We start from the raw sequence: 21,279 nt of genomic DNA, 5'->3' as shown, positions 1-21,279 counted from the left end.
ATATTCATGAGTGTATGAATTTTTTCAACAATTTTGTCTTGCAAATGTCTTTTTTTCTTTTGCTTAATTGTTGTCTTTGTGATATCCAGTGAACAGGTAGCTTGTATCAAGCACTTTACTGTTACACCTATCACTTATCAGTATAGAATGGATGAAGTACCAAATTATTTTAAATTAAGAACTTCTACAGGTATGCAAATATATTTTTCAAGATTGTTAGAATTGGCAGAACGATTTTGTAACAAATTATGCTGTTATACAAAAATTCATTTTTTTTCCTTAGCATGATGTTAAAAAATGGGCTGTCTATCCTATTTCCATGTTGGGTATTGAAATCTTTTTTTTGCTTGTTTGTTTCATAAGTCGTCAGACTTCTGAGCCACTAGAGGACCTTTATGTGTGTGTGTTTCTAATGTAATCTACACTTGTTTTTTTCAGTAATATATTTATTATGTTTCTGTTATTTGTATATTCAATATTAGGACTATTGTCTAAATGTAAATAAAATTATAATTTTTTCTTTAGTATTGCTTTTCAAAATAGATTATCTTCCATCGGTTTATGAACTCCTTTATTATATTGCTTGATAAGATATTTTTTTAAACAAAAACTTTATAATTTGGGCACGTGAAAGTTTATTGAGGTAATCTATTATCATAATTTTAAAAAAGTACAAGGTGAACAAAATGTCAACCCCTCCCACCCTCAAATAAGGTGGTGTACATGAAAGGAGGAATTTATTGCATATTTCATATAAAAACAGACTTAAAAAAAAAGTTTGATTAATAGTACAAAGTGTGTCTGTCTGGCCTCCATTTTCATGATGCATCTTCATCTAATGTGTACTCGTACACTTGTGATTAAGTATCTGTTGTCATCTAATGTGTACTCGTACACTTGTGATTAACTGTTGTATAGTTACTTTGATCTACCGTGTTCAACCTTAAGTCTGAAGAACATCGTTACTGAAATACTAAAACTGTTAATACATGAGCTTTAAATGGACAACTTGTCCACCCTGTATGTGTAGTTTTTAGATAACCTTAACATGTATCATTTCGATAAGGGGCATCTTAGTATTAACTCTCTAACAATGTGTTTTAAAATTACAGGTAATGAATTGATCCAGTATATCCCTCCACTGCTAACTGTTGGGGATTCCTCGGACAACCTGGCTAGCCTGTTGACTGGTATTTCTTCAGAGGTACCACCCATAATCAGCAACAGCTCAGAAACAGCTGAACAGCCTTCTCCTATAGCAGCTGCTAACGTTAATGATAATCTTAACATGCCAACCAACACTGTAGCTGACACAAGTTTTTCTGAGGTTCCACCTTTAGAAATCGACTCCCTTCTTTTTGATGGTGTTTTCCTTAGTGATGATGAAAGTGTACTGTTGTGAAGCCTTATTAATATTTGGTACAACCATTCTTTGTTTGTCTGTTTGTTTTTAATAAATTTAACAGTATATAAGTATTGCAAGGTGAATAACATAATTATTACTGGTCCACATTTTCTAATACAGAAATACTTGCTTATACTACACACTTCATAATTTTGATAAATGTAACTGTATGCCAATAGTGGAATCACCAGGTTGCCAAAATTGCATCTATTGATCCTTTCTGTATTAATTGGCTATCTTTTCAATAATAATAATTATGTATACTTTATTTTTTAGGTAGTAAGTTTATAAAATTTATATAGAAGTATCGTAAATCAAACAGTTATGTTTGTGTGCTCTTCAGATAGTTTAACAGCATCTACTAATTTAAAGTGAAGTCAATTACACAGAAACTTGATTGGTTTCAATTCATTAGTTCACACAAGTGTTGTGTCTTTAAGAAACGTTTTGTTTCTTGTATTTTCTGTGCCAATACTAGCAAGTTTCACGTTTTAAACTTGAAAGTAAAGCGAAGTTGTAGTTATGTCATCTGTTAGGCATTTATATTTAGAATTCATTCAATGCAATTCAAGTGTTACCTGGAACAGTAAAAATATATTACCTCATAAGAGTTCTTAAGTTGTAAAATCTGCGGTTACAACATTTATTAATAAACTAGTCCTGGTGGCACCAGGTGAATACAAACACTGTGGTGACTTTGATAGTCAATCTGATTAAATGGTTGTGTAGATTGAAGGGAATGCCAACAGGTTACCTTTCCTTCTGGTCAGCAGTTCTAAATTAGGAATAATTATGCCTTGACTTCAGAAATTGCAGAATTTTAAATTATTATTTAAGTAAACAGTAAGTGGAATCTGAAAAATTGAAACATGAGATTTTAAAGTGAATTGAATTTAGACATTTAGGGAAAGAAAAAAAACTGTATTAGCCAACTTGTCAAAATAAATAAAGTACTTGATTCTTGTTTCTTTCAAAATCAGAAGGAATGTAGTTGTTGTGTTACTTAACCTGTTTGTTAATCATAACTATGATATTGAAAGATGTTTTTCTGTTTATGTAACCCTAGTGAATGAATGGGAAACATCCCCAAGCTTTAGAATTTTTTTTAAAATGGTGTTGAATGTATGAAGTAGCAAGCCTAATGAATATTACAATGTAAACATATGTTGTCCCAAAATAATTTTGAGGCTTAAAAAGAGTGGAAGATATAATTAACAAAACAGCTTTTATATGTAAAGTCAAGCTTGTGTGAAAAAATCAATTGTATAGGTGTGTAAGTGTGTACATAGTTATCTGTTCTGAGGCCAAGATATTAGTCAAGCAGTACTTGTTTCATTAGAAATTACACACAGGCAGATAGAATTTTATTTTATATAAGTTAACCCTGCATGCCTGGGACAGTGGGGAGACTTATCCTCTGTTATGGTGTGCAGAAAGTTGTGATGTAATTTCCCTTAGAGTTAGTCGTAAATGCTAAAGAACAATGTTATTTAGGCCTAACATGCGTTTTATTTTACGTATTTGTGCACCTGTGGGAGTTTCTTGTAATGCACCAGTACACCATTCTTGACAGTAATCTTTGTCAGTTGGCTTTGTTTTTTTCACCATTTGTCAAAAGTCAGTTTTGTAGACCTAAGAAAGTATTTACATTTATTAGTGTTTTGATGTTTCACTAGGTACAATGAAGATTTTCAGGTTAAAATGACATTTCTTGTAATACTCTTTCTTCAATGACATGTACAAGTAAATATTGATGTTAACCCAAACCATGATTAACAGCAAGAAGTGTATGTTACTTGAAATCAAAACACAACTGCCAATATAAACAAAACCCCATTTCATCTTTTCTACCCTTATGCAACTAACTTCTCCAATCTCATCATTTGTGTGTTGGGACAGCTTGGCCCTCACAGCTTATTCTGTACCATGCTTAACTTTCAACTTAATATAGCAATGCCTCTCCCCACCAGTGACATAAAATACGCCAAAACACGCAGATAAAATGCCCAATTTGTAGTTTTTATTGTTAGTGTTATTATCTTGAAGTGTCCGTAGTTGGTAAATATCTTCCACCACTCCCCTCCAAGACTGTGAAAGTTCTCTCTCATGTATGGGATGTCCCATTGACAGACACTGACTCAACCACACACCAAAACTGATTTATAAAACTTTATGGCTCAATAGCCAACAGTTCTGCAAGATAAAATCTGTTTTATCAACTGAGAGACCTCATTTGTTTACATCAAATGTGATATGAAATGCATCAATAGAACTGTTAGTACAGTCCTATGCCTAAATACAGATAAATTTCTGCAGCATAGACCAAAGAAGGAACCATTCAGTTACAATATCATAACACAATCTTGACAGACACTCTGGGAAGGAACCCTTCAGTTACAACATCATAACACAATCTTGACAGACACTCTGGGAAGGAACCATTCAGTTACAATATCATAACACAATCTTGACAGACACTCTGGGAAGGAACCATTCAGTTACAATATCATAACACAATCTTGACAGACACTCTGGGAAGGAACCATTCAGTTACAATATCATGACACAATCTTGACAGACACTCTGGGAAGGAACCATTCAGTTACAATATCATGACACAATCTTGACAGACACTCTGGGAAGGAACCATTCAGTTACAATATCATGACACAATCTTGACAGACACTCTGGGAAGGAACCATTCAGTTACAATATCATGACACAATCTTGACAGACACTCTGGGAAGGAACCATTCAGTTACAATATCATGACACAATCTTGACAGACACTCTGGGAAGGAACCATTCAGTTACAATATCATGACACAATCTTGACAGACACTCTGGGAAGGAACCATTCAGTTACAATATCATGACACAATCTTGACAGACACTCTGGGAAGGAACCATTCAGTTACAACATCATAACACAATCTTGACAGACACTGGGAAGGAACCATTCAGTTACAACATCATAACACAATCTTGACAGACACTCTGGGAAGGAACCATTCAGTTACAATATCATAACACAATCTTGACAGACACTCTGGGAAGGAACCATTCAGTTACAATATCATAACACAATCTTGACAGACACTCTGGGAAGGAACCATTCAGTTACAATATCATAACACAATCTTGACAGACACTCTGGGTTCATCAGTCTACTCCTAGCCCCACTCTTCAAATTTTCCCACTTACAAAAATAAAAGTTGACCATTTGAGAAAAAAATATTGGAATAGAGAAATTGGCAGAAAAATATCACACTGGAATGTCTTAATCAGACACTTACACTTCTTTCAACATAATATACAAGTTTGTCTAAGAATTGTTATTCGTAACATTCATTCAGTAAGCTTTCTGTGTCAAATAATTATAATATTGTTTATATGAAAATTGTGAATGTACATTTTTTTGGTTTTCTGAATGCTTTATTATACCGTTTTACTTTTCTATGCAGCTAAAACTTCCAGCTGTAGCATCAGTTTCAAAAGTATTTTTTTTATTGATATATAATTGTCATCAAAACTATATTTATTAGCCATTTTTATACTAATCACCCAAAACTTGGTTGTAAAAGAATTTGTTGCTATGGTTTAAAGTTTTAATTTGCAAACTTCATAATTTAACCCACAAGTTCCTTAGTTTTTCTTTTTACTGAAGTTAAAATAATTGCTGTGATTTTTAAATTTCAAGAAAGGTGCAGAAACATAATTTGTGGTAAAAACAGTGGTTTCCTGTAGTCCATAAAGATATGTTGCTATTTCAGTATAAATTAGGTTCACATCTAAATCTCAAAACTGAGAATACAAACTTTAGATAACTGATGTTAAAAGTCTATATAAACTTAGAGATAACTGAACAACTTAAGTTTTTTTTTTTTTTACCATTATCAAATGTTTACCTATCAAATGGCAGTGACCCATGACGGAATATTGTATGTATTGTCACTGAAGTAATTTTACCTCATTTACAGTAATGCAATATATACTTATATTCTTAAATTTATCAAGTGATGGTGGTGCCCTCTAAGTTGATTATCATTTAGTGTAAAGTACAAAAACTTCATTGCAGTTGTTAAAAAAAGTATTTTTAATTTAAAATAAGTTAATTTTAATCTTTTTACATACAACAGTAGTAATGCCATTACACAGTATTATAAAAGAAATGTTTGGAATTTTTAATACTACTAAGGATGTGTGAATGTGTGTTTTTAAAGGGTTGGTAACATTGTAAGGAGATATTGTTTCACAGAGATAGAATTTTGGAAATAGCTGTTGGTGTGCATAATTATGTAATATCTTTATAAAAGTTGATATGATACACAGTTGTAATCTGCATCACCAACTGTCAAGTCATTCGTGTTTCTTACGTTATTTTTAGAAGACACTGTTCCAAACGTAACAGCATTTTGAAATAAAACTTAGCTTATTGCTTATGTCGTGTGTATTCATTTCAAAATAAAGTATAAACCATGTTTACAATCTGATTTTGTATCATAAAAATTTTCCTTAGTAAACGTATGAACCTATTAATATTTCAAGTAACATTTGTGTAGATTTGTCTCCAATATCTCTTTCTGGAAAATAAGTTTTATGAAAATATTCATTGGGAACAAGTTTGGATAAAACGTTTGAAAAGAGGAATTTCAAACTTAGCATAATGAATTAATTTTTTTATATATGTAGTTTTAATGCAAAAAAAAACAATCCATATACAAAATGTATTATCTAAATGAAAGTCAGACAGGCTTGTGTCTGATTGGTCAAGCAATCGTAAACCACACATGGATGACAGTAAGATGAAATTGACAGAGCACACTACCAGGTGTCAAGGATAAATATTCTTTCAACAAAGTGATCAAAGATAAGAGAAGGATCATGAAAAGAGGGAAACAGAAAAACTTTAGGCTAGAAAAGATGTACTGAGTATTGCATTGTGTTATTAAATTTGAGTGCTGTTAAAAACTAACCAAGGAAAAATATCCTTAATTGGTTAATAAATAAATAATTTTTTTTCCCTATTCAGAGTACTTACCCTTAATAACAAAAGTGTTAACAATACCCATGGTTCAGAATATGAAAAAAAATATTACACAAGTATTCATATGAACTATTTGCTCTCATTGTTTTTAGGCAAAAAAGGAATGCTCTGTCAGTAAATGCTGTTTGGATCTTCATAGAATATAAAAAATGATTTTCATATGAGAGGCAAATACAGCACTGCTAGAAAATTAAAGCAAAATTACTTGTTATTTATCCATTGTAAATAAACACTAGTTGTAACATAAACAGCAAACTTGGTTTTAAATAATATTAATGTGACTGTATCAGAAACAAGTTTTGTCTCCTTTAAATGATCTTGTCTTAAATCTCTTGGTTTTTAAACATAAAGGTCTTGGGTTATGAACAGCACACAGCTTTAGGATTTTTTTCTTATAATTAAATACTTGGATCACCCAAATTTAATTTAATGCTGAGAGAGAAAAAAATTTTAGATACAAAGTTGAAATTTATGTATAACATTATTCTATAACATTCAGTTCTAACCAGCAGATACAAAAGCCTTTTTCTCACACAGTTTGACTTCCTTAATCTTAAAACCTACATGTTTTATTTACTAACCAAACCTGTTAGTATTATTATTAAATCATTTTCTACCATTTTTAAAAGATATGCAAATCAACTTACTTCAAATTGTGAGAAAGAAAAAAAAATTCACCACTAGATTTGTTCAAGATGATACTTGAACGTCAACAGTGACAAAACCTTCTAGATTTAATACTGAAAACAAATAATGCCACTGAACATTTCGTTTCTTTTATATTTCTTACAGTACTGTTACAAACACAAAAATTTTAGTAGAAATACATTCACCATGAAAAACTTTTGTAAACAGTCAAGTAAAAGGAGAAAGTTTCATTATTTGCTGTAAACAGTCACAGAATTTTGTGGAAGTAAAGAAACACAGGTATACTGAAAAACAAATTTTACTGTGGTTTACTTAATATTCATGGGAATTATCTTACGCAGTCTTGCACTGAAACATGTTTCATGAATTTCAACTTTTGTGGAAAATTGAAACTAAAAATGTATCAATTTTCCATTAGGTAAATTAAAAAAAAAAATAGTTTTGAGGCATCATTTTTCATGCTATAAGCCCTTGTAAATATGCGAAGCAACAGATCCAGCATTTGGAGACCCACCTACTGAAAACATCAGAACTTATCTGGACATGTTATAGCAGGTACTGCATGTACTTAACTGAATATATCTTAGGTCTCATTGGCATTTCCAAATCACAAGTTATTACCTGCCTATAGCATACTGAAAATAGTTACTCAAATGGCTTGGTGGGTATAAAATTACTTTCAATTTTTAGTGGTATCAAACAAATTATCGAATAATTAATATTTGTTTGTATGTATCTGTTTGGGTTTCATTTATCACTCACAGAGGCATTGTATTCCATTGGAACCATCTTTTGTAGAAACTAACGAACTACAAAAATAGCAAAAGTTAATTCCATGAAGGACATAAGTAATTTATAGTATCTAAAGTTATAAAAAATGTTTGGGCAAATATTAATAGCACAATCAAAGAATTATTACAAAACTGTCAATAACCTCAACTTACAGTGATGATTGACTGATTGGATAACACTTTCTTCACTTTTCTGGAATTTAACAAAAGTCCTCTCATCTTCCCCTGAACCTCTGATTAAGTTAAATCGCAGATTGTGATCAGTGTCACAATTAGCTTTCTAGTTGGAAGTTTATTTTTGTTGACCAAACATTTTTTTACAAAAATCCTTTTCCATCATTTCATAATCAGCTCGTTGTTTATCCAGTTTTCTAATTTCTTCAATAATTTCCTGCTCATTTGGATTTAGTTTTAAGGCACGTTGGAAATAACCATGTGCTTTCTCAAAGTCTCCTTTCATCATGAAACCTTTACCCATCCTAAACAAGGCTTTGATATTGTTGTTTTGAATTTCCAAACTACGCCTGGCAAAGAAAATGCAGCGGCCTGCTTCTTTGATTGTTAAATTTGCAAGTGATAGGTTCAGGTACAATTTCATTAACAGATTCTGCTGTTGTTTCTCCTGTTCTTCATTAGCAAGTGGGAAAGTTTCTAGTAAATGCACAGCTTTTTTATACCTTGTAATGGCCTTCTGGTACATCTGTTGTTTATAAAAATCATTTCCGGCCTGATGCTGAGATTTGCACACTGCCAGAATCCTCTCAAATGAAGTTTCCTTTTTTTCATCGGGGTCAGGCCATCAAACTCAGCTGCTGCTCCATCAATATAACTGATGAGTTCCACCTCATACATAACAGTAGCATTTGGGGGAATACGAGGGGGGCAACCCATCTGTCTAAAGGCATATTCAGGTCTGATGAGGAACTGGGCTACTTCTCCTTTCTTCATTGTTCCCACTCCTTTATCCAAACCTAAAATAACTCTCTCCTTGCCTAATCTGCAGGAGAATAAAAAAGAAAATGTTCACTTGGCAACAGCTGACCTTGACCATAAGTTTGACAAAAAAAAAAAAACAACCACAATATGTTTACGGCATGATTTGAAGAAACAATCAAGCACAAATTAAGACCAAATCAGTTATTGCTTCATATATTTCATAAGTATGAGTAACTAGAATTAGAATAGATAAATACTGATAAATTAAAAATTCTATTTCAACCCTACATGTATGGACAAGGGTCAAAGTGCTCATGTCACAATGTTTTACATTTAATTATAATACTTTGTTTACAGTATGTCGTCGATAAACTATGCATCAAAACGTAGCTTATAAATTTTTAAAATTTGTTTTAATTTAAAAATTAAATAAACTCTCAATCTCCACTTTTCTGTGTCATGGGGTGACTGTTCTGAATTATTTGTAAACTAAGTTATCCTGTACCAGTATTTTGTATCTTTCAATTCAAATAATGAGAAATGAAAGTGATTTCCAACCATAGAAAATAAGATAATCTAAAAATTTGTTTCAACCTTAACACTGCATAGAAACTATCAAATAAAGTAGGTAATGATTTTAATTAGACTTTCTGGAAATTTTATAAACAATTACATGACACTGTACACCTTGAACTTGCAATAACTATAATTACATTTGAAAATTAAAAATAATTTAATATTTGGGTGTTAAATATAGCTAAAAGTCTTAAGGTCAGAAACTGATAAATCACAAGAGAAAAAAAAAAAAAAAAGATAAAATCACCACATACTTGTTGAAAGCATTAAATTTGAACCATGTTTCATAGATTATATTCGTTGTATTCATCAACAGTTCAATGATCTAAACAGTTATGAGTGAATCACATTGAAATGTCTTAATGAAGCTACACAAGTACAAGTTAATAAACACAAGTCTATCCTGTTCATACATATGAAATGAAATACAAACCCTATACCCCAAAGCTTTCAAAAGGTGGACATTTGTTCTCCAGAGGCAAACTAGTATTTTTTAGACTTAGAGGTACCTCTGAAAAAACTGCCATCTTATAGCTGTTTGTCACTGCAACAAAATGTTCCTGAATATGACTTGTTTTATAGTACTGATATTGGTCTGAGACTCTAGACAAGGAATACTATGGAAGTAAACATTTACACACATTTTTAAAGAAAAAATAATTTTGTATTACGTTGACACAACATGCTTGAAATATGGACAAATGTAACTAGACAACTTTACAACCATCATTACTATAGATGTTTAAAAAATTAAACGAGACAGGGCCAAAGTTCTTATAAATCTGTACCCCTTCTTCTGAAAACCATAACCATCGTTCTTACTTACAGATTTTACAAAACAAGTTACAGAAGCCATTTCTATAACACCTCATACTAAAATTGAACAAACAAAGTAATAAAAACAAAATCTTAGATGGAATATAAAATAAAACTCTTAATGTAAAATGATAAAACTCTTAGTTATTGGTTGTAATTAGCTACTTAGAATGCCAATATACATACACTAACTCTGCATGATGCCACTGTGAGGGTTAACAAGTCCTCTGTAACAAAAGGTCTTAATGTACCACTAACAGTGACAATACCCAACTGACAACGTATGGTAAAACAGACAATGAAGCTTTCTAAAATTTACCTGTCATTCTAATTAATACTAATTATTTTTAATTATAAATTATATTGAAGTTCCTTAGCAACTCTTCTGAAGAAGTTATTCCATATCTTATCCTGAACTGATAAAGTAATATACATAATAAAAACTATTTTAATAAAAAAAATAGAAAAATAAAATTTGTGCTTATTAGTTTTCATACATCTGCTTAAAACTTACAAGAATTTAAAGGGGAGATTTCGAAGTCGTGTTGAATCAAACGGTTCTTCACTGTACTCCAGATAGCCATTATAGTGAACAGTTACAAAAGAGCCCTTAGGAACCACCGGACCAATTCCAGGCTTAACTTCCTGAAATTCATCAAAGATAAGTCATTAAGAACTGTGTCTCACAGCCTAAAAAAAACTGCAAGTTTGAAATATAAATAGTCTTGTCATACACACCTTCTTCAACACCATTTTATCATTTGTGACAGCGATCATTTTATTAGAAAGATGCTGGAAAGGGGACCTGTAATTTTCCTCATCTTCAGACTCAGATCCTATGTCTGTACATTCAAACTTTAAGTTACTTTTTAGTTCTTCTTCATCAAAATATTCATTTTCTTCATTACTCTCTTCATCTTCAATTTCCACTTCAAATTCGACTCCTCTGTCTTCTCTTAGCTCACTTGAAGAGAGAAAGATTAAACACGCATATAAAAATTCTACAAAAATCAAACATTTAATGTGATGTATTAAAACTGGATTATAATTTCTCCAAACCTTATCCTGTCTAATGAATAGAATTTCTTTGATGCATGTTTCCTTCAGCCACCAGCAAACTCTCCGATGTAAATATACACTGATTTTATTTCCTTTTATGAATAAGACTTAAAATGTCTTTAGCTCAACAGCTACACCAACAATACAAGATCACAAATATCTTTTAATATTCTTTGAAGAGATTAATGCTTATGTAGATAAAGATATGGGTGTGGGTTTGGTGCATCTGGAATTTCAAAAGGTGCCACATAAAAGACTTATTGCAAGAATTATCTCTGTAGGTGTTAGGGATACACTGGCTCACTGAATAGAAAAAAGTGGAGAATTGTTATAAATGACATTCAGTGAAAGTGGATCATTGTCACAAGAGAGACACCTCAGGGCTAAGGATCAGGACCTTCATTCTTATTATTTATATCAATGACATACATGAAGGAACAGTCAAGAGATCATATGAATTTACTAATGACATGACATTAAAGTTTATCATGTTGTTGGCTGTGATCATATGTATTAAGAATGAAGAGCTATCTGTGCTCTGCCTACTACATGTATCAAAACCTGGTTTCTAGCTATACAAGTTCATAGACATACTGTTGTACCACTGGGGGTCACAGCTGGCTGCTAGGAGAATGCTGCTGCTTTACAAAAAAAATTTGGAGTATTTGATAATTTAAGCAAATAAATAGCAGATGGCTTTTAATTATAATAAACAAGATATTTCATGTGGTACATCTTACTTTGAATTACTAGTATAATATTGATGGGAATAACCTTAAGAGTGTTAAGAATGAAAAATATCTTCTCGTTCTGATTGATTAGTACAAACAATGTACTGTTACTACTGGTAAACAGTATTTTAGGTTGTATCTACAGAAATAATGAATACAAGTCTAAAGAGGTTATAATGTCATTGATTAAGCCAAATTTCAATTACTGTAGTCAGTCTTGGGCTCCTTACTTAAAAAAAGAGCATTGAATGGTTGAAAAGGGTTCAGAGAGCACAGCTACTAGGGATGGTTCCAGGTAAGAAAAGATCATCATTCAAGTAAAGGATATGATCACTGAACTTTTCTCTTGAATAAAGAACAATTAGAGGTGCCTAAGATTGTTAAAGAGAACTGATAGTACTGATGTATCATCCTTTTCTCATATTTAATAATGAGAACTGTAAGATTAAAACACACAAATATAAAGACTAGCAAGGTGAGAGTCATCTTTAGTAAAGACAAATTTATTTTGCTAACAGTGTTTGGCCTGTGGAATGGACTGTCTCCGTATGTGCTAGGTGCAGATAAAGGAGTTTATGGGAAAGCTCAATAAATATTTGAATGATAACGGCTGGCTTTAAATGTTATAAAAGAAAACAAGAAGCCTAAATGGACCAAAAGGTCCCTTGTTGTCCTTTAATGTTATGTATTATGGATCAAGCAGAAAACTCACCAAAATATCAATAAACAGCTTTTGCTACAACCAAAATTCATACAGAATTTATTTTTCCACCTTACAAATAAATATAATATATTCACTGAAATGATATTTGGACCCTGCAAAAATAAGGGAGACACAAAAAACAACAGGCACCCAACTCAGTAAAAATGACCCACAAATAAGAGAGAGAAGAACAGCTACCAACTCAGAAAAATGACCCACAAATAAGGGAGAGAAGAACAGCTACCAACTTAGTAAAAATGACCCACAAATAAGAGAGACACAAAAAACATCTACCAGCTCAGTAAAAATGACCCACAAATAAGGGAGAGAAGAACAGCTACCAACTCAGAAAAATGACCCACAAATAAGAGAGACACAAAAAACATCTACCAGCTCAGTAAAAATGACCCACAAATAAGGGAGAGAAGAACAGCTACCAACTCAGAAAAATGACTATCTTTCATCTGCAAAGTAAATAATGTCTATGTATCAACATCATTTCTCCCACATTCCACACAACTAACTTCATTCGTAGTCTATATTTACTTAACACATTTGCTCCCAAGCCTATTTTGCTGATACTTTCCAGTCTCACAACACATTTTACAATTACTATTTTTAGAAAGAGTTTATATGTAGCTGCTGTGTCCCAGGAAATAAGTGGCCCTTTAAGAAAATAAAGCACGACTCACATGTGGGCCATGTAGGTTATACTGGAAGACTACATGACCCACTGGTGGGTTACATGAGGGTCAATGTGTTAAGTAATAGCCACATCAAGGCAGCACTTCATTCTCATCAATGTCACATACATGTGTAACCTTCTGCAAGTAGAATAATTCATCCACCTATGATACTTTTTCTTCTATGTTTATCAGTTCAGTGTCAGTTTGTGACTAAAGACTTGTTACATTTTTTTGCAATTTCATTAATGAGAGTTCATTCGAGCACTTGTTGTTGATCAATTAGACAATTTTGCAAGCAAATTTATAAGTTAAATCTACAAGTATGGAGTTCACAGAATTATAGTTCTCAGCCACAAGTGTATGAATGCAAAATTAGAGTTGTAATTATATAAATACCTCATACACAAAATACCAAGTTATTATACACTTAATTAAAACAAAATCTACCATATTACTTGAAGATGCACAAACAAGACTTAAACCTATTAATAAACACTTTTTAGTCACTGAATTTTTTGGAACAAAGCCACACAATAAACTGTTTTGTATATATTACATAATGCATAAAGTGATATACCTATATACGTCTGCCCAAATTGAACCAACATCATGTCGAAAAATGATGAACAGGAATTATGCCTGGAGTGGCAACGGTCTGCTATACATCATATCATTGAATATAAATAGACAATATACTGATATGGCGACCATCTTCTATATGTCATATTGTAATTTAATTAACTTTAAAACCAATGAAAATGCATCATCTCACCTTTATTTCCATCAGTGTAAGTTCATACTTCATACTACATTTGGTTGTTGACAATGTTCTTGTCATTTATCAGTACAATATTAATACTAATTTTCAACTGAACTATTGTGTTAGGATTACATTGTATCTTGTCTTATCACAGGTTTCATGCACTGTCTCAGGTTACCAGGTAAAGCAATACTTTGATATTTCTGAAATTGTTTAGCACTGTTCCAAAAGATCAATTGACAGGTAAGATTATTAATTATTTTTCATTAATTGTTAAACGCACAAATGAAATTTCAGCGGAAATACATTCACTCTTGACAGTGGAATTCAAATGTTGTAAAGTTTATTTTCACTATTCATATATTAATGAAACCCTCCCTACTACATGTGAATGCAATCTATGACAAACATCACTGATGCATGGACTGAACTTGCATTATTTTTACTAAACAGCCCAAAACCACCTGCCCAATGATAGTATACATTACAATCAATTTCCTTTTTCACTTTCTTCAAGGGGCGAGTTTGTAAAAACAAAGTCTAAGTGCCAATAGTTCCTTGTTTACATGCAGTCATTGACTGCTCCCAAAATATTTTATCATGTATACTTTTCTTGTCGCTGTAATCAATAATTAGGTATCATAGTCACTGATTATAATACCAGAAGCGTATTCTTATATTCCTACTTGTGTTGCTTGTATTTTATTTTTAAAACAACACCTACACGAGTACTGCAATTACATCTGTATGGGGGAAAAAATGCATTTATCAACAGATCTAACTCGTGCTCAACGAGTCCTAAGCCAATGGCTATTGTCATATTTTGTTTAAACGCATATCACAAAATATGTTACTTCTTACATTCATTATAACAAATTATTTTCACCAAAATTACTCAATAACTTGTAAGCAGTAACTTGTTTTGGATTAACAGTCTGACCAAAGATAATACTATACTTAAAATAAATATGTCAGTATCGTCAAGCCTTTCACTGTCACCTTAGATTAATCGCTTTCTTCAATGCATGCGTTGGACGAAAAAACTCATCTTCAAAACATTCATTCCTATCTTCAATTTGTATTGAACTAGCTTCACCGAATTCTATACTATGTAAACTTGTCATGTTGTGATGTATTAAACAAATGAACTTGCAAATAAATATTAGAATTTTCCACCTATTCTACTTATAACACTACTTAACATACATTACAAATGCAACAACAGCACCGTCTACGAAATAGTACAAATATTATATATTCATCCGCGGTCATTTAAAATGGGAATATCAATATGTGTTTCATATCATAAAGAAAAAATAAAATAAACTGACCTAATGTACAACTAACTATACTCAATTTTATAGATGCATTTTTGAAGTATAAATACTGTCCTAAATTTATTAACTATGGTTAACTGATTGATCAATGTGCCGCAATTAAAAGAGAATAAGAAAACCTCCCCAATAGCTTAAAAATAACAATATAAAAAAAATCTTCAAGTGCTCGTCAAGACAAATGAATTATGTTGAGGCTTGCTTTGTTAGAAATTGTCTCTCTTTCTCTTTCAGAGTGGTATAAGTCCTTCGAACAAAATTTAAAGCATATGGAAAACAAAGTATATTGGCTCTTAAAAGTAAATAAAGAAACTTTAAGCATGTAAGATTGTTTATATTGTTTATATTCTCAAAAAATAACAGCAAGAGCTGTTTAGTGGTATAATGGTATTTTTGTGGATTTATACAGTTAGAATTTGTTTGTTTGTTTTGGAATTTCGCACAAAGCTACTCGAGGGCTATCTGTGTTAGCCATCCCTAATTTAGCAGTGTAAGACTAGAGGGAAGGCAGCTAGTCATCACCACCCACCGCCAACTCTTGGGTTACTCTTTTACCAACGAATAGTGGGATTGACCGTCACATTATACACCCCCACGGCTGAGAGGGCGAGCATATTTAGCGCGACGCGGGCGCGAACCCGAGACCCTCGGATTACGAGTCGCACGCCTTACGCGCTTGGCCATGCCAGGCCTACTGTTAGAAACTGGACTTAAACACCTATGGCGGGAAACGCAAGGATAAGCTTTTATGTAACTTTGGGCATAATAACAAATAACAACAAGATTTCTATTGTAAGTTAAACATTTAATATGACTACTAAATTTATAATTGTAAATGTTGGGTAGCTGTATATTGAACATAATGGTCTTACATTTTATCTTTTGATTTGACTTTCAAAAAGAAAAAAATAAATATGTTGTTTTTAGTTATTTTTGAAAATTTAAATAAACGCTAGCAATTCTCGTCAGAAAATGTCTGTAAATAAAGTGCTTGAAAATAAAATCAGATGGACGAAAATTTTCTTTCCTTCAAGTCTTTAGATAAACTTACATATATATTGTTATAGAAAATTTCTGACTCCTTGCTCTCTGCTACTTAGCACGTAAAATTAGCTTTTATCAAATGCATGCTCATGCGATCAATTCACTCGAGACAAGGTCAAACTATGTAAGTACAGTGTAGAACAAACCCAGCAGTCTGGGAGTTTGTGTACTATGAGGGAATGTACAATGTTATATCATATGTTAATTAGACTATTTTGTTTTATTAGCATGTACATTACGGGACGGTATGTGTGCCAGGTGCCCTCTTATTTAAGAAGTAATTTATTTCAAAATCGTGTTTTTGAGAGTTTTAGTTTGGTCTTTCTCGTTCTGAGAAATGAAGATATGGGTTCAATAACTGCTAATAAACTGAATTTCTTCCAAAGAAGGGGGCACGTGACGTCCAGAAGCAGAAAGCTATCTTTCATGTCAGTGAATTGGATAAACGTCAAGGACAACCGCGACCTCGCACTAAACTTGTAAAGAACGAAGATCTTACACGTGAGGAGTATTTACTGTAAAAACTTTGTTTCACTTACGTATTATTTTGTTCTTGTACTTAAAACCACGTTTGCTCCTGTAAAAAATAGACAAAATAAAAAGATTAAAGAGCGTCGCAAGTGTTCTAGAGATTTTTGTAGGAATAACGTTTAGAAACCTTTCAGTAACATGAGGTATTGTTTTAGTATATAGACTTCTTTAGTTTTACTTTAGAGATGAACTGCTGTATCTGGAACGGCATGGCCAGGTGGTTATGGTGCTCAACTCGTAATCTGAGGGTCGCAGGTTCGAATTCTCGTCACACCAAACATGATCGCCATTTCAGTTGTGGGGAGTTATTATATAACGATCAATCCCACTATTTATCGGTAAAATATTAGCCCAAGTGTTAGCGGTTGGTGGTGATGACTAGCTGCCTTTCCTCTAGTTTTACACTGGTAAATTACGAACGACTAGCGCAGATAGCCCTAGTGTTGCTTTGCGTGAAAATAAAAACATAAACAAACAAGCTTAGTTGGTAGAGTCCTCTCCTGGCACGTTACTGGTATTTGGACCACATATCCTGCACACGAGAGACACAAACTTTAAATAAATGCAAGAAAAACTGTCGATTAATACGTTCCACACGGATCTGTAGGGGGCGCCTTTGTTAAGTACTAATTCTAGAAACTTCTGAGTGAAAAAGTAGCAATAACTGAACCATATCATATCTGCTACATCTCGTGCTGACGAGGCCTTTTATTTACCAGTGCTGTCACTGACATGCGAAGGCAGTATGAACTTACAACATTAGTTTAGGAATCACTATAAAAATTATTATAAATTCGTTGACCGCCTTTTAAGATTTTAGCTTCATCCTATTATTTAGTCCCCCGCTGGTACAGCGGTAAATTAAAGGATTTACAACGCTAAAATCAGAGGTTTGATTTCCCCCTTGGTGGGCTCAGCAGATAGTCCGATGTAGCTTTACTATAAGTTTTTGTTTGTTTGTTTTGAATTTCGCGCACAGCTACTCGAGGGCTATCTGCTAGCCATCCCTAATTTAGCACTGTAAGACAGCTAGTTAGAAGGCAGCTAGTTATCACCACCCACCGCCAACTTTTGGGCTACTCTTTTACCAACGAATAGTGAGATTGACCGTCACATATAACGCCCCCATGGCTGAAAGGGCGAGCATGTTTGGTGCGACAGGGATTCGAACCCGCGACCCTCGGATTACGAGTCGAACGCCTTAACACGTTTGGCCATGCCGGGCCGACTTTGCTGTGAGAAAAAATACACAAAAAACACTTATTATTTAACTTGTGTAAATGAACTATTGAAAAGTGGTTCCATCTGGTGGTTCACTTGTTTGAATTTAGTTCCCATATTTAATCGTATTTATTCCCAAAGCCTCTTTATATTACCTCTTATAGATTTTATTCTAAACTGCTGCTAATCGCTTGTCAACAAATCGTATTAACAGTATAACGGATTTTATTATGTCAGCTATGAAGACAACATGAAATAATACACAGTAAATCTAGGGCTCAACCAGACGGAGATTAACCGGATATCATAACAGTTTTTCTTGTTTTTCGTTCTATCCAAATTTAAGTTTCACTTACACCAATAAATAGCGAAGTTTACAGAATTTAAGAAACAAGAACAACCAACTGTGTGCAAGAAATTGTTGACAGAAATATAAAGTTCGCGTTTCTGATCACTGCTGAACTTCGCTCGTATTTCGACGCGAACGCATGCGCTCTATATTCCTGTTCACGTACTGCCATTATTCGAAGCATAAAACTAAAAGTTTTACATCTATGCAGTTTATATAAAAAAAACTAAGTCTCGTCTTCACAGCATGCTGTACTAGCGTCTGGCGAAAGGCTCAGTTTTTTATGTTGTTTTTTTTCGTAGGAGGTGTGTCGATATCTGGTTTATATAATAATTTATTTATAACGGAGCACTTTAGTTGTAAGCAGAGTCACACTGCCTGTCTGGTACGAAGACAATTTAATAGTTTGTTTTAAAGAATATTCAATTCAATTAATATGCAGTAAATTCAGATATTGTATTAGGATAAACGTGAGATGAAATAAATTATAGAAGCTTGTATTCAGTTCTGATATTATACCCGGATTATATCACTCGCTGGTACAGCGGTAAGTTTTCGAATTTACAACGCTATAGTGAGGGGCTCGATTCCCCTCGGTGAACTCAGCAGATAGTCTGATGTGGCTTTGCTATAAAAAAACATACACACACACTGTATCTGGATAAACCTGACAGTGAAATAAATTAGAATAGTATTTCTTAAACCTTTTCGATATCAAGGATGGGATCGCTGTCTTCAAACTCTATTAGAATACAAGATACAAACATGACGAAACACCATTGTAATTTATATACGATTGTTTTGTCAATTTGTGTTTATTTTTGTATTTTCGTCAAATCCCACGGACGAGTTGTTTAGAAACACTGGATCAGAAGAACTAAGCGCCAGAATTGGTTCAGTACGAGAGTGAACCTGACAACGTAATACTAGTTATCGTCTCGATTTATAAGCACTCGGAGTTACATTGCTCGCAGACATTCGAAAGCACGTTCTTCTGTTAAGTTTCATTCACACATTTGAAAGTAGGCTACTAACTAAGGATAGTTTAAAGTGCACGAGCTCGAACATTGGTGCGTAGATTCAAAGCCGAACTTGAACATCTCAAAATTCGTAGCATTTCTTGTTTTTGAGTGTGTGTGTGTGTGTGTGTGTGTGTGATTTTCGTATAACAAAGCCACAAAGGGCTATCTGCTCAGCCCACCGAGGGGAATCGAACCCCTGATTTTAGCGTTGTAAATCCGGAGACATACCGCTGTACTAGCGGGGGTCTCTTGTTTTTGATCGCGACTGTTCCCGTCATTGCTGTTTTTGCAACTTAAGGGGTCTCAACCATATGAAAAAAAAACTTAGAAATTTATTTTATTTTTCAGCTCTAACTGGGAAGGGAAGGAAGTAGAAAATACGATAAAATACAAATATAATATTTGTTAGTTGTTAAGCACGAAGGTACGAAATTGGACCTTTGTGTCGTGAACACAACCGGTATCGAAATCCGGTTATTGGCGTTATAAGTCTTACCACTGACTTCCAATTAATTTATTTAGTTACTTATGAAGTTCTTCTGTAACTTTACTTTAACGAACAAATATGTTTGGGCAGAACATAAACATAATACGAGAAACATTCTGTAAAAATAAAATAACATAAACATTGAAAAAAACTAAAGGTGTTTTTTTATAAATATTTTTTAAATTAAAATAGAATTCCTAGCGTCAAAGTCTTGTTATCATTTAAACCCCTCGACTCGTAATTTGAGGGTCGCTGGTTCGAATCCCTGCTACACCAAACATGCTCGTTCTCTTAGGTGTGGGGGCGTTGTAATGTGACGGTCAGTCCCACTATTCGTTGGTAAAAGAGTAGCCCAAGAGTTGGCGGCGGTTGGTGATGACTAGCTGCCTTCCCTTTAGTCTTACACTGTTAGATTAGGAACGGCTAGCACAGACAGCCCTTGTGTGGCTTTGCGTGAAATTCAAAACAAACCAGTCATTTAAACATATTAATGAACTTACTTGGTGAATACATACAATGGACAAATTATCCAAACAGCAATTCTTTGATAAATAATGTTGTTTAGCTTATAATATTCTTTCATTGCCACACGTTTAGCCAGTAATAAAACTACTACAAATATGTTAATTGGAATAAGAATATTAGAACTGTTTTTCTGATGTTTTATAAATTAACAACTTGACTGATCACGTGATAAGAAGCGTGAAACTCGTGCTGTTAAACTACTGTACATGTTTTTAGTCACGTGGTGTGTAATGCGAGGGAAGAAGAGATCAGACTTTTACTTAACAAAAAACACCAGCTTTAAAACTCAAGTCACTAGGTCACGAGTGTTATTTCATATTAGTCACGTGGTGTGCACAGAGGTTGAGTAGTTGCGTTTAAAATTATTTTGTAGTCATCACGTGGTTACAATCTATGTTGTCACATCCGATCATATTATTTCTGACAATCGTGCATCTCAACAATAGCCCTATAGCGTATGTTTCGTTGCAAAAAGTTCAGTTGTAAGACTGTTATGTCCAAAGCTCACCACTCCTCCTTGATGGCCTTCTTTCTTCCATCTAGTGTGCGAAGAAGACGATTTTCCGATATTAACTTCAACATTCCAGTCTGGATGACTTGATCTGTTT

General features: G+C 33.2%; 2 protein-coding genes across 6 annotated transcripts in view; one reads left to right on the top strand and one right to left on the bottom strand.

Annotated features, from left to right (window-relative positions):
- Positions 1-5,847, top strand: part of LOC143239106 (uncharacterized) — a 28,411-nt gene extending 22,564 nt beyond the window's left edge. For all 5 annotated transcript variants that reach the window (XM_076479936.1, XM_076479937.1, XM_076479932.1 and 2 more), the window contains one exon: positions 1,113-5,847. In XM_076479936.1, coding sequence (XP_076336051.1) covers positions 1,113-1,402 — 290 coding nt within the window. In that variant the 3' untranslated portion in view covers positions 1,403-5,847. The remainder of the gene's footprint in view (positions 1-1,112) is intronic.
- On the bottom strand, positions 5,478-15,388 carry LOC143239107 (inactive peptidyl-prolyl cis-trans isomerase FKBP6-like). The gene is given in 5 exon segments (XM_076479938.1): positions 5,478-8,675; positions 8,678-8,888; positions 10,734-10,864; positions 10,958-11,183; positions 15,158-15,388. Coding segments are annotated over 5 exon segments (1,185 nt in total). The 5' UTR covers positions 15,283-15,388; the 3' UTR covers positions 5,478-8,183.
- Positions 15,389-21,279: the final 5,891 nt, after the last annotated feature.

The sequence above is a fragment of the Tachypleus tridentatus genome, chromosome 13 (genome assembly GCF_004210375.1).
Source record: "Tachypleus tridentatus isolate NWPU-2018 chromosome 13, ASM421037v1, whole genome shotgun sequence".
Lineage (NCBI taxonomy): Eukaryota > Metazoa > Arthropoda > Merostomata > Xiphosura > Limulidae > Tachypleus > Tachypleus tridentatus.
This window is presented reverse-complemented; position numbering and strand designations above follow the sequence as displayed.